Raw genomic sequence first — 13,819 nt, forward strand, 5'->3', positions numbered from 1 at the left:
CATTAAATCGTTTCAACTTCACAAATTAATCTAAAAATATTTTTGATATAATCTATAAACTGACGAATAAAACGTAAATATGTATAATTCCTCATATATTAAAAAGCAGTTTATTGAACCCAAAATAGTTGAGTATTATTAGGAAGGAATCCTACTATAGCATTCAATAGAATTAATTTTTAAACCCGATATCATATTTGATTTATACCTTTTGTAAGCTCTTTCGTGTAATAAAATTAACGGATGGTAATAAATTATGTATTATTTGCAAGGTATTATTTTTAAACTATTTTAAATATTTAATTTTCACAGAACGTGTTCAGATGGTTTTCCTTTTCTTCTTAACTCTGCAGTCACACGACACAATGATTTGCATTCAGTTTTTGAATTCAAAGCACTGACTTATAGTTATAAGTACACACACTATATTTAGTTATTTATTTAAAATGTCTTTCTATGTACGGCTCGCTGTCCTTCTTCTTCATACTCTCGTTTCGATATCCACATTTTCTTAAATGTATCTAGCGATGCTAAAATGGAGCCCCCCATCCATGTGGAATACAGACGTTCTTGAGGTGCCGCTATCTGCGTAATAAGAATAACGATAACAAATTATAATCGTTTACGAAAGACATAATTTCAAATAAGTAAAATACGGGTCAGAGAATCACACGTCACATACTACTGTAGAACTTAAACGTAAAGTTAATACTAGAAAATATTTTCGATTTAGCTCACTCTAATTTTTAGATCTTTTGCTGAGTGTTTTCTTAATTCAGACAACAGGCGATCACCAAAGCCTTTAAATAGTGTTGAACCTCCGGATAATACAATATTTTGGTACAACATTTTTCTAAGATCCATGTCAGACTTTTCAATAGCATACATGAGTACGTCGTGAATGCCCTCACATTCTTCACCAAGTAAGTCTGGTCGAAAGAGCACTTCAGGTGCCCTAAACCTTGCTTGGCCAACCTGAATTATAAGATAAAAACATTTGTATGATATATTTTCCATTTCGATAAGTTACCCACTTCCAAAGTCTTGCCATCAGGCAATATATAAGAAATTTTTTCAGTTTCTCCACTCTCCTCTTTTTGGGGATTAGTCGCCAGATAACAAAGTTTTTCCTTAATTGATCGCACAATTTCGAATTCTGCTGTAGTTCGGAAATTAAAACCTTCTTTTCTAATAAGTGTCTTTAGATAACGTGTAACGTCTCGTCCAGCAATATCAACACGCATAATACTATGAGGCATCGCAAATCCTTCATAAATAGGAACCGCATGAGTAACACCATCACCAGAGTCAAGCACAACTCCCGTTACACGACCTGTAGCATAACTTCATACAAACCGAATCATTACACATTCAAGCTTATTATAAAAAGCTACTTACAGACTGAGGACAGCTTGCATTGATACAAAAAGCGCGGGTACGTTTATTCCTTCAAAAAAAAATTCAGCTGCTTTTTCACGATTTTTCCTGGGGTTTAATGGTGCTTCCGTTAATAAAACGGGGTGATCTTCAGGAAATGTGGTTAATTGTTCCTATATTTTAATGCAGAGCAGAACAAATTGCGCAAATGTTTTTGTTTGAGGTAAGTGTTCTTAGTTTGATATAAATGTGCATCATTTTACCTTACTATAAATGTAATTCCAAATTCGTTCCATGTCGTTCCAATCAGTAACTATACCATGTTCCATTGGGTATCGTATACTTAGTAAGCCTCGATGCTCTTCTGCTTTGGGCCCAACGAAAATCTTTCCTTCAAGAGCTCCAGCCATGACCCGAACATGCTTGGGCCGTCCAATACTATGTATGTAAACTAATCTATTCATTTTTTCAATATAAGTATAAATGATTGACTTACTAGTTTGGAAACCGACACTTTGGAATGTGCTCCCCAGCAAAACCAGCTTTTATAACGCCAGAACCCTGTGAGAAAAATGACAATTATATATTATAGGTACACAAATTGTATCTATAGATTTAAATTTAAATTATAAAAATTCAAATTGTTCAATAACAATTAACAAAAACATATACATATATAAAATGAAAACTATTATTGCTCCAGAAGTTGATATGCTGATTGTTTCACGCAGTTCCAGAAATTCCAGAAAATCTATCATGAATTTTGCACCTAAAATTGGGCTAACTATGGTTAATTATGCCAAATTAGATAACATTGATAATTTCTACCTTGATTGCCAAGAATTTAGAGACTACTACCGTGATCCATATAATAAAATTTCTAGACCGGAAGCATTTAAGAAACATTATGGAAAATGTGGACGAAGAGAAATTGATAAAAATACGGTTTCATTAAGTTTGCCGCCAACTTGGGTCCATGAGAAACAACCTGTAGTATATCCCTTAAAATATGACAGGAAGTTACGATTGAATGAAGGCATAATATTAGGTGGGCAATACGACCGCATATCTTGTATCAAATACAAACGTTGAAAAATAAATATAATAAATAAAGCAGGTATGAAACATGCTTCATTTTAGAGCATAAATAAGTTAAATCAGAATTTAATATTTAGAAATGTAAAGGCATAATCGATAATATGTATATGCGAGGGTTTAGTCATCACTTTGCCTATATATGTATACCATCCTTATGAAGCAGTTGATGTTTAAAGAGAGGCACGGGAACTGCGGCTTCATAGTTTTGCATAAAACGACGAGTGATGTCACTTGATGCCACACACCCAATCTTTCTGCCAAATTTGTTAGTAAGCGAATTAAGTTATAGCACACTTACATTGTCAATGACAACAGGCTGGTTGACCACTAAAGGTTCCATATTATGCAAATATTTTTATAAGATAATTATACTTGCTAACACCAATAACTTTTCGCAACTCTAACTTATATTTAAGTTTTCTGATTTTAGGCCGTATGATGACACGGCAAAAGCAACCAAGTTCATGTATTGGTGTTGCCACATAAATTTATTCAAATGAGACAGTCATTTATCAATCGCTTTCTATTAGAGTCAGAAAGACTTGCTTTTTTCGATGAAGTGTATCTGATCTCCCCGTCCCAGATATAACATAATCGATCTTTGCAGTGTCTTCCAAGCGTAGATCACAGCAATTAAAGAGTCTTCTTGTTCTGATAAAGAGAACAAAAAAAAAATACATATATACCCTACAAAACGGGTAATAGTTAAGTAACTGGTCATCGATAGGTTATAAGTAATTAATGCCTTCGTTATCCGTTAGGTTATTTTTGTTCTAGCCTCGGGAAAAAAGTAACCATTTCTCCTTTTTCACTACACGTCGGTGTGATTAGCTTATTCGCTCTCCCTCATTGACTTGCGCATCTGTTTATATCGTGCAAAATCATATTTTTTTATCGTTTTTATTACAAAAAAACACACTTTCAAAATAAGTTATTCAAATAAGTTTTCAGTTTTATCAAGAAAGTGAATCTTAACAATTTCCCACGCTTATGTATGGCATGACTTCCACAACTTATAACGGTAAGCGGATACCGTTATCATGCCTACTATTTTGTTGTTACTCGTTTCACTCGGAGATTAACGAAGTTTGGTTGAACAATGAAATAACACACTTTTAGTTATCGTACAAATACTCATTATTAATTAGCAATCGTGCCAAAACTACGCTGTTTTAATTATAACTATAAAAAAATTAACATATTTTCAAAATGGGCAGAAATATGCATTGTACTTTGGAAAAGAGGATAATAATATTTGGTCCTTACAAAAAGGCAAAAGTCCAACTCAGATTGCCGAAATTATGAGTTGTTCGAGGAAAATGGTATAATGGTATACAACGCCATCAATTTTGTTAAAAGGGATCCAAATTTACTCAAAAATAAATAAATCCACGAAGCTCCTGGGCGTAAAACAACGGAACTTATCGATACAGCCATCATTAGAAAAAGCAAGGGTGATCCTTTTAAATCATTCCGAGTGATTAGCGGAAATAAACAACGAATTTGGGCTTAACGTATCCAGAAGACACAAAAAAAAAACATAAGAGCACGGCTGGACTTTGCTAAAGAACATTTAGAAAAGGACGTCAAATTTTGGAAAAGGGTTCTGTGGAGCGATGAAACTAAGGTGAACCCTATCGGATAGGATGGAAAACCATTTCTCCATCGTTACAGGTGTCAGGCGTATAACTTCAGATATACGTACACTGCACTTGCCAACCAATTTGGATACCTAAACATTCTCAAAAATACCATAGAACCATTCGATTTGGAATCGATGCCAGTGAATTGGATTTTTTTCCATGACAATAATCCAAAGCATGCAGCTTAAAGTATGAATAACTGGCTCACTGAAGAAAGTATTAACGTCTCGAGGTGGTCAGCCTAAAGTCCCGATGCAAACTCGATGGAAAGTTTATGGAACGACTTTAAGATACAGATTGCCAAGCAAAAATTTCAAAAATTCGGAAGAACTTTGTACTGAATGCAAGGGGGCATAGTACGCAATCCCACAAACGAGGTGTCAGATATTAGTGGAGAGCACGCAAAGACGATGCCAAGCAATTTTAAAAAAATGTTGGTGTTTAAATGAGTTAAGCATCCACCCCCTTTATTCGGTAAAAGTGGCGCATCCTAATAATACAGCTCAATTCACCACAGCTGATGACACTACAACAGAACTCACCTCATCAGTACCCCAACTCACTAAACAGAAAGGAAGGACAACGGCATAACAGACACATTCGTTTACGCAATTCGCCACATACAGTTCGGCTATAAACATTCGCATTCAATTTTACGTCAACAACATCCGTCCCGCGCGTTATAGTTAGTTATTCGGCAACAGCGATCTGGCGCGCTATCTACATACGTTACCATTTAAGTCGATTACTTAAATAAATAAAACCCTTAATTCTAGGTAAACAATATTTGTACAAAGTAAAATATTTTCGTGTTAAATAAACTTATAAATTATAAACTTCAGCGAGATTTTTATTTTATTTGTGCGTGATAACCATTTAATAGAAGCAGAAATAAAATACTGGTTACAAACTTAAACATGGTCCTTCGAGGCATAGTGACAGGCACTATGGATTTAAAAAAAAAAAGCAACTAAGCACGTTTATAAAAAATAATAATAATTGTGTGTTGATTATAAAAGTGCTGTGCAGTGGTAAAATAAATATACATATATACAAACAAACTTCCATAAAAGTGTGCAGTGCAAAAACAAAACAGTGCACTGACTAACCAGAACAAAAAACAAAAAAACTAGATACAATACGCATATATGTATATGTATATAACAACCTATATGCTTATGAATATACATACATATAACAGTGAGGTGATAAAAAAAAATCTGATAGAAAACATTGAGAAGAAGTGACACACACAAAAAGAAATTACAAAGAAAGTCCAAATCAATTATCATTTCTGGGTTCTGACGGATTGATATCTATAATATTTACAATTGGGTTATGATTATTTGTATAAAACCTTGGAATTGATTCATTAAAATCACCACTCAGAAGTCGTTTTATCCGTTGTAACCGAGCGATCAACAAAGAAACATCATTTCTAATATGCCACAAGACAATATTAAAAATGAAGTTCATAAACCTCACGCTGTCAGATAAAACGATATCATCCCCTCATCGCGGGTGCTAATACCAGGAATCAGGAATAATGGGATGCCCAATTCCTCTCTCACTGGAAAAGAGAGAACAATTGCTAAACGTCAAAACCACCTAAACTTTGACAGTTGACTGGATTGAGGAGGTTTTGACGTTTAGCAATTGGAAACGAGCGATGGCCAGATTGAAATCTTACCAAAAAAATATATAAATGGATGGATTTGTTGCATCGTTCAAGACCTCTTATCAAAAATGCAAAACAATGAAAATTAAATAAATTTGTGAAATTTAAAGGTATTTGATGAAATGTTTTGTAATTTGAAACATCATAGTATTATTTTCAGTTGAAAATTATTAAAAACTTTTAATGATTGAGAGCTAACAACCTTAAATCCTATTATTGGGTATTGAAAGGACAAAAGTCAGTTGTTATAATATTCTTTAAAAATATTTAAATAGTTTCTCCATATAATAAATAACCACTATTTAGTAATTTATATTCGTACTAAATGTTGGGTATTGGGTTAATAAATGCCCAAAAATTGTTATGGGGGCATCCCATTATTCCTGCCAGGAATAAAGAGATGTTAAACTTATTCCAGTGTGAGAGCGCCTCAAAATTAGCGTTTTTATAACATTTTCCATTATGGCCAGATTGAACAAAATTACAATTTTTGGGCATTTATCAACCCAATACCCAACATTTAGTACGAATAAAAATTACTAAATAGTGGTTATTTATTATATGGAGAAACTATTTAAATCTTTTTAAAGAATATTAGAACAACTGACTTTTGTCCTTTCAATACCCTATAAAAGGATTTAAGCTTGTTAGCTCTCAACCATTAACAACCATACCATAGTATTGAAAATAATACTATGATGCTTCAAGTTACAAAACGTTTCATCAAACACCTTTAAATTTCACAAATTTATTTAATTTGTATTGTTTTCATTTTTTATAAGTGGTCTTGAACGATGCAACAAATACCTCCGTTTACATATTTTTTTGGTAAGATTTCAATCTGGCCATCGCTCGTTTCCAATTGCTGAACGTCAAAAGCGCCTGAACTCGATCAACTATCAAAGTTCAGGAGGTTTTGACGTTTAGCAATTGTTCTCTTATTTCCAGAGAGAGAGGAGTTGGACATCTCTTTATCCCTGCTTTCGATTTGCAAAGAAAGTAAATGAAGACTGACTACAGAAATGATCCTGTGAAGTATAGTCAGGAATAATGGGATGCCCAACTTATTCCTGTGTGAAAGCGCCTAAAAATAAGCTTTTTTTTATAACATTATCCATTATGGCCAGATCGAGCAAAATAAGAATCTTTGGGCATTTAAATTAAAACACCCAACATTTATTATGGTTGCAAATTATTATATATCGGACTTTTAATATATGGCGAAACTACTTAAATCTTTTTTTAAGATTTTATGGTATATTAAAACAATTAACTTTTGATCTTTCAATACTTAACAAGGTGAATTAAGCCTGTTAGTTCTCAATTAATAAATGTTTTTAATCATTTTTACTTGAAATATAATTCTACTATGCAAAACGTTTCATGAAATATATTTAAATTTCGCATTTTCTTTGATTTTCATTGTTTTAAATTTTTATTAGCTATCTTGAACGGCGGCAACAAATTCCTCCGTTCACATTTTTGGTATAATTTCAATCTGGCCCTTCCAGTCATTCCAATTGCAAAACGTCAAAACCTACCCAATCCAGTCAACTGTCAAAGTTCGGTAGGTGAGCGGCATAGATAACTTGATACGAGACTCTTTGGTTCGAGAGAGAGCTGTCAAAACTTGCATTTTTTATAACATTTGCCAATGGTGCCACTGCTGAAAAATATTAAAATGGGTATTTAATAAATTATACAAAACACTAAATTAAACACTTTGAAAATGCATACATATATACATAAATGCTAAAATGCAAAATCATTAAGTAATTGACATAAACATTTATTTTGCCAAAATATGTTCGCACAGTTCAATGAAATTTCATTTCACACTAATTTCGTCAAGTAATTATAGCGCTGCTCTTCTGGCATCCCGCCTTTTTCACTAACTGCTGGTTGACGGCACCTCGATTGTGTTTTGTTGCCAGCTCAGAAATCAGATCAGGGTGCCTTGCCAGCTGACAAGCGAGAGAGCAAGAAAAGAGATTCTGATCAAGTTGGCTATGTTCGTAAATGCATCATGACTTTCAGCATAAGCAACAGTAGCAACACTGCAAGTTTGACGTTTGATACTTCTTATACAATTTTTGACAATTTGCAGATACATTTGTTTGCATTTTTGAACGCGTATAATACTAAAATAGAAATTTTGCTGAATCTAACACTAGATGAAATTTGTGAGCAAAGAAATGATAGATTTTCTTTAAATTTAAGAAAAAGAAGGGTATTGAAGTCAAAAAGAAAAATTTGTAGGTACAAATGTTTGTCTTTTAAAAGAGAAAGTATTTATAGAACAAACTTTCGGAATTTTTAAGAAACAGTTTAAAATTTTAAATTATATTAAAGCTTCGAGCATTAAAGCCACATCTAATGTAATACTCGCTTGCGCTATCTTACACAATTTTATCATAAATAAGGGAGGTTATTCTGAACATATTAACGATACAATAACACATGCCGATATGGAAACCAACAATGAAATCGAAGGAATTCAAGATGCCCCCATTCGCCGTGTTGATTCAGATGATATCAATGGAATCGATAGAAGAAACTATTTTACCACTCTGTTTTCATCAAAAAAAATTTACTTTACCTCACCTTCCTTTATTTGAATAATTTTTTTATTACTTTTTCTGATGAACTTCATTTTAATTTTTATTGTTTTCATTTACATTTTTAACTTCGGTCACAACTTTCTTCCACAATATATTTTTTTCCTTCTACCCGATTTAAACTCGTCCTCCATATTCAACCGTACTTTCAGCAATAACTGTGTCTCCGCATTACTGAGATTTTCACTAAAAATTTAAAAATAATAATTTATACAATTATTATTAACATAATTTAACTAAATTTCAATACAAAAATTAAAATAAAACAGTTTTGCACTTACTTTTCGTCAGACATCGTAGTTAAATGCAGTAAACAATTTTTTGATAGAAATTATGAGTGACAGCTGATAGAAGTGTTGTATTTTTGAACGCTTGATTATTGCAGTGCTGCAATATTGGCATTTCTGAACGTTCTGTTTGTTATGCAATCGTCATGATGCGCGTCATGATGCATTTACGAACATAGCCGTTATCTATGGTCGGCATGCCGACCACTGCTCTATACATATTTTTAATATACAAGTGTGTTATGTATATCAACCAGAGATAAAGAGATCCATAACTCTCCTGTCACTGGAAATGTGAAAACCGCTCACCTACCGAACTTTGACAGTTGACTGGATTGGGTAGGTTTTGACGTTTTGCAATTGGAATGTCTGGAATGGCCAGATTGAAATTATACCAAAAATATATGTGAACGGAGGACTTCGTTGCCGCCGTTGAAGATCGCTAATAAAGAATCAAAGAAAATGCGAAATATAAATATATTTCTTGAAATGTTTTGTAATTTGATGCAAAATAGAATTAATTTTCAATTACAAATGATTAAAACATGTATTAATTGAGAACTAACAGGCTTAATTTACCTTATTAAGTATTGAAAGATCAAAAGTTAGTTGTTTTAATATACCATAAAATCATAAAAAAGGATTTAAATAGTTCCGCCGTATATCAAAAGTTCAATATATAGTAATTTGAAATCGTAATAAATCTTGGGTGTTTTAATTTAAAATGCCCAAAAATTCTTATTTTGTTCGATCTGGCCATAATGGAAAATGTTATAAAAAACGCTTATTTTGAGGCGCTCTCACACTGGAATAAGTTGGGCATCCCTGATATCAACAACAAAAACAAAGTGCATAATAAACATAAAACTAACTTCTTATAAATTAACAAACAACATACAAAGTGCATTCGGGAACATACCTGCACATAACTCACTTCGCTTTTGTGTTTTTCTCTCAGAGCAAACATACATATATATGTACATATATTTGTACATATAATTAGACCAGTGCTTCCCAAACTTTGTTTTGCCATGACCCGGTAATTTTCACACTGCCCTTTCGTGACCCACTTAATAATATTAAACTCAAGACGGTTACATGAGATTAAATAATACACGTTTAATAATAGTAAGAGAAATGTTTTATTAATATTAAATTATAATATTTTGGTATCTTTGGTATCTTTGTTACTCACTTTGTAGTGCGAAGTATGTAGCTGTTGGTTATTTTTAATAATAGAGTTCAAGTTTGCTGAAATTGCTGAAAGTTTTATTCTGAGATCGGGTTCCACTTCCAGTCTGTTTCAATATTTATTTTTAAGGTAAACTAGTGTTGAAACCCCAGCTTTGTAAGTGGTTACAAAAGGCATTAAAAAATCATTGCTTGATGAGCTAGTATTGTGTATTCTTGACGACAAGATAACCAAAAATCAATCAATGGTCTTATGTTAAATGTATCCTTGAGTGCTGTATCAGTTGACAGCTCAATCAACGAATCGACATCTGAATCAGAGAACGGCTTCCGTTGAGCGCAAAAATGTTCATGCACGAACAATACCCGAACTATCAGCCCATTCGGCTCAAGCGCTCAAAATGGCATTCGTGAATGTTTTCGCTACTGAGCTAAATTCAGCTCAATTGCGGTAAATTAGTTTGTTTGCTGAGTTTATTCACGCTTGAGTTGAAACAGATCTACTCAGGCGTTCGCTCATTCGTCTCAACAATGATCGTGTTGAATGAAAACAAAAGAGCAAACTCAACGCCTATGAGCAAACTCAATGGGTATGAGCAAAGTCAATGGGTATGAGCAAACTCAACGCATATGAATAAACTCAATGTGCTTGAATAAATGCGCAACCAGCAGCGCTGCTGCAACTCTAATGACTGTGAAGAAGATGAAACAGAAATAAATCAAAATATATAATTTCACAACAAACATATACATAGGTGTATTTATTTTCATAATAATGGCAATGGTAATGGAAAAAATAACATAATCACATTTCAATTCATACTTATTATACTTATATAAGATATGCATATTAATTTTATTTAACTGTGGAAAGTTTTGTAAAATGATTTTAAAAAAGCTGTAAGCTATCTACAGATTTTGGGCCAAGCCGATTTCTTTTTTCTGTAATTACGTTTCCAGCCAAAGAAAATTCGCGTTCTGCTGATGCACTACTAGCCGGAATTGAGTGAAGTTTTAGTGCCAATTTGGAAAGTTTTGCATACAATTTTTCATGATTTTTCCACCATTGCAATACATTGAATTCGTCTGTTATTTCTTTCCACATTTTCCTTGCAGTAGCTTTCGATTTCTTCTGTAGGCGTTTTTATCGTATTTTTTGACTTTTTTTAATAATTCCGGAAAGAAAAAGAAAGCATCTTTTCGCTTATGTGCTGCGAGGTTTGTTGCATCCAGTAAGTCATCCGAATCACTGCTCTCAAATGAAAAGTGTGACGTTTGTTTAAAACTCAATGAAGATTTTATCAAACCTTACCACTGGTGGGGGGAAATGAAAAGACCTTCATTGAGTGAGAAATATTTCATTCTGATTTTATTGTAAATATTGTACACCTTATATATACTTATTTTAAGTCTTACTTATCTAGTTAAATATATGTGTATGTACGGCACACCACATGGGGTTGTTTTCAACTACCCTGCGAGAAGCATACTGGTAAAATGACTAGTAAAACGACCTGGAGCCGTGACGGGGACTTTCCGTAAATCTTTCAGTCACACTCTTAAGAGCCATGGGCACTTTTTTGACCGTTTCTTTTCATTACGTACCTAATTGTGTGATTGTATATACCGTTCTTACTCAAAGCTTAGTAGCATAACAAAATGTATAGCTGCACCGCTCATTCACGTTATATGTGCCCGGTGTTTTACCAGTAAATTAACTAGTAGCTTTTCCGCAGATTTACTAGTTTACTGACGGTCATTTTTTGAAAAAATGTGTGGTGAAATGAGAGTAAAACTTCTAGTGATTTGACAATTTTTTTGACCGTCATTTTGCAGTTAAATACAAAGTGAAATACTAAGGTTTTTTACTTGCCATAATGGAATACCGCAAAATATATTTAGAAATAAAAATCCATTTTTTTGTATGTTTTCTTTTATATTAGTATTTTAAGAAAAATTTACAATTTTGTTATAAGTTTTTTTGTTCAGCAAATAGCGTTTTTGCTTTTGCCTGTTGTGGCTTTGCTCAACGCTCTTTCGGACTTCCTTTTCGAAATCGATGCGTCCATGCAGTTTGAAAATTTCTGAAACAAATAAAACATAATAACAGAAAACTTGGTAAACAAAGTTAACAATAGTATGAATTACCAAATAGAGCCACGCTAACTATTTTTAATTCTGAAAGCGATTTCTTCCCGCACCTCCCATCCCAATTGAACAAACTGAGGACTTCGTCGCCAAAAACTCGCTACATAACTATTTATTTAACTAATTAGTGAAATTCTAAGTTGAAAAGATATGTTATCTGCAAAGACATTTGTGATTTTGTTAATTCATAAACATGTGTACTTTTCTGCACTTGAAACAACTTCATTTTCATTTTCCGACTGGCATTCTGAGCCGGAAAATTTTTAAGAATCTTCAGGAGTAGAATGTAGCGCAGCCGCGGCAGCTTCACCATCTTCCCCATCAGCACGCGCAAATTCCGATAAACTTTCGTATCGCACTGAACTTCTTTCACACTCCTTTTTAACTTTGCACATTTCATTATAAAATGTTTTCCTCTTCATTTTTTGTATAAATAATATCACTTTACTCACCTGATGTAATTGTTTTGTTCTCGTTAATTCACTCGCGCGTCTTTTTGCGGCTTTCGCGTTCATTTGTAAATATGCAATTAATTGTGATACATATGTCGTGCTGCCACTGACATGAAAATAAATGCCACAACAGGTGGAATTGCTTTCTCTTCTTCTAATTTGCCCGAATTTTTAAAAAAGCTTTGCAAATTAATTGATTTTGTCGATTGGGCAACACCATTTTCTTCGTTTTGGTCTTTTTCGGTAAAATGAAACATTGCTCCATTTCTATGCACAAATATGCGCGAATGAATAAAGCATAATGTGAAAGTTTGATGTTGTTTCTTTTTGCCAATCATTACTACAAATTTTCAACATGCTTTTTTATGTATTGGTAAAAATGCTTGAATGTGTTTGAGAATCGGTTATGGAATTTTTGCAGGGTATACAATGTAATACATGTGTGTGTGTGTGTGTGTGTGTGCTGTCATACAAGATCTTGAGATTTTTGATGAAGAATACGGATACAATAACCACAATAAGGGTTGTTTTTCTGTATTGTATTCTTATTACATATTTTTTCTTTTATTTTGCTGCATTGCATGTAAATGCATTATGTATGTATGTATGTATTAATATATAAATAGATATTTATATTTAGTATAATTTCGGCTTTGCATATAAATAAGCATGTTCAATGATATTTGAACATATTGCCGAGGGAAAGAAATGATTATTAGTGGACTGTATATGTTTTTATGATCTTAATGCCCGGTTTCACAGTCCATACTTATGTTGTACTTAAGATAAAACAGGGAAATATTGTTTTACAGTTCATACTTATGTAATGCTTAAGTACTGAAAAGGGGAGACTTAAGCAGTGCTTAAATAACAGCTGATTTTTGTTTTGAATTTGCTTTGAATTTTCAGCGACATCTTTCGTAGCATAGGGCAAGTGTCCGTTCGTTTGCACTCAATAATAGCTTATACTTTTCTTTCAGTTCCCATAGGTGCTCCGACTCGCTAGTGATAAAATTTGGGGTTCTTTTGTTGTTTTCATCAATTTTTGATATAATTTTCCTCGCAAATTTATGTATTGTCTGTTATAATTTAAATATTTCAAACATATTTTTATGAATGACATTTGTAAAACATATGTTGCCCATAACGTTGCCATATATCATAATAAAATTTTATAGAAATTGAGCATTGACTGTGAAACGCAAACGACCACTCAGTTTGCAACAATACTTAGCTAAGATTTTATTTAGGCACAACTTAAGTATGGACTGTGAAACCGGGCATAAGTATTACAAATTTCTTAACTTATCTTATTTAAGAAAATAAA

General features: G+C 32.9%; 2 protein-coding genes, 1 non-coding gene and 1 pseudogene across 3 annotated transcripts; 1 reads left to right on the plus strand and 3 right to left on the minus strand.

Annotated features, from left to right (window-relative positions):
• Positions 1-82: 82 nt before the first annotated feature.
• Positions 83-2,917, minus strand: LOC120774116 (actin-related protein 1). The gene is made up of 7 exons (XM_040103481.1): positions 2,774-2,917; positions 1,874-1,938; positions 1,641-1,815; positions 1,399-1,550; positions 1,035-1,344; positions 739-975; positions 83-585 (listed from the first exon to the last, which is right to left on the minus strand). Exons 1-7 carry the CDS (start codon positions 2,813-2,815, stop codon positions 442-444), a joined length of 1,125 nt encoding a protein of 374 aa, XP_039959415.1. The 5' UTR covers positions 2,816-2,917; the 3' UTR covers positions 83-441.
• On the plus strand, positions 1,932-2,762 carry LOC120774160. The gene has a single exon (XM_040103577.1). It carries the CDS (start codon positions 2,059-2,061, stop codon positions 2,467-2,469), a length of 411 nt encoding a protein of 136 aa, XP_039959511.1. The 5' UTR covers positions 1,932-2,058; the 3' UTR covers positions 2,470-2,762.
• Positions 2,918-5,498: 2,581 nt separating the features above from the next.
• Positions 5,499-5,706, minus strand: LOC120767111. Its single transcript, XR_005704659.1, has one exon. It is a non-coding gene; the product is annotated as a small nucleolar RNA U3 (small nucleolar RNA).
• A 1,034-nt stretch (positions 5,707-6,740) lies between these two features.
• LOC120767112 lies at positions 6,741-6,841 on the minus strand (annotated as a pseudogene).
• Between the last annotated feature and the right edge of the window lie 6,978 nt (positions 6,842-13,819).

The sequence above is a fragment of the Bactrocera tryoni genome, chromosome 1 (assembly GCF_016617805.1).
Source record: "Bactrocera tryoni isolate S06 chromosome 1, CSIRO_BtryS06_freeze2, whole genome shotgun sequence".
Lineage (NCBI taxonomy): Eukaryota > Metazoa > Arthropoda > Insecta > Diptera > Tephritidae > Bactrocera > Bactrocera tryoni.

Bases quoted from the DNA above. Each gene is read 5' to 3' on its own strand.
- LOC120774160 (XM_040103577.1), top strand. From the start codon at position 2,059: ATGAAAACTATTATTGCTCCAGAAGTTGATATGCTGATTGTTTCACGC.
- LOC120774116 (XM_040103481.1), bottom strand. From the start codon at position 2,815: ATGGAACCTTTAGTGGTCAACCAGCCTGTTGTCATTGACAAT. The intron at 1,816-1,873 runs GTAAGTCAATCA...TTACATACATAG, and splicing joins AAGTGTCGGTTTCCAAACTA to TATTGGACGGCCCAAGCATG. The intron at 1,345-1,398 runs GTAAGTAGCTTT...GTTTGTATGAAG, and splicing joins ATGCAAGCTGTCCTCAGTCT to TTATGCTACAGGTCGTGTAA.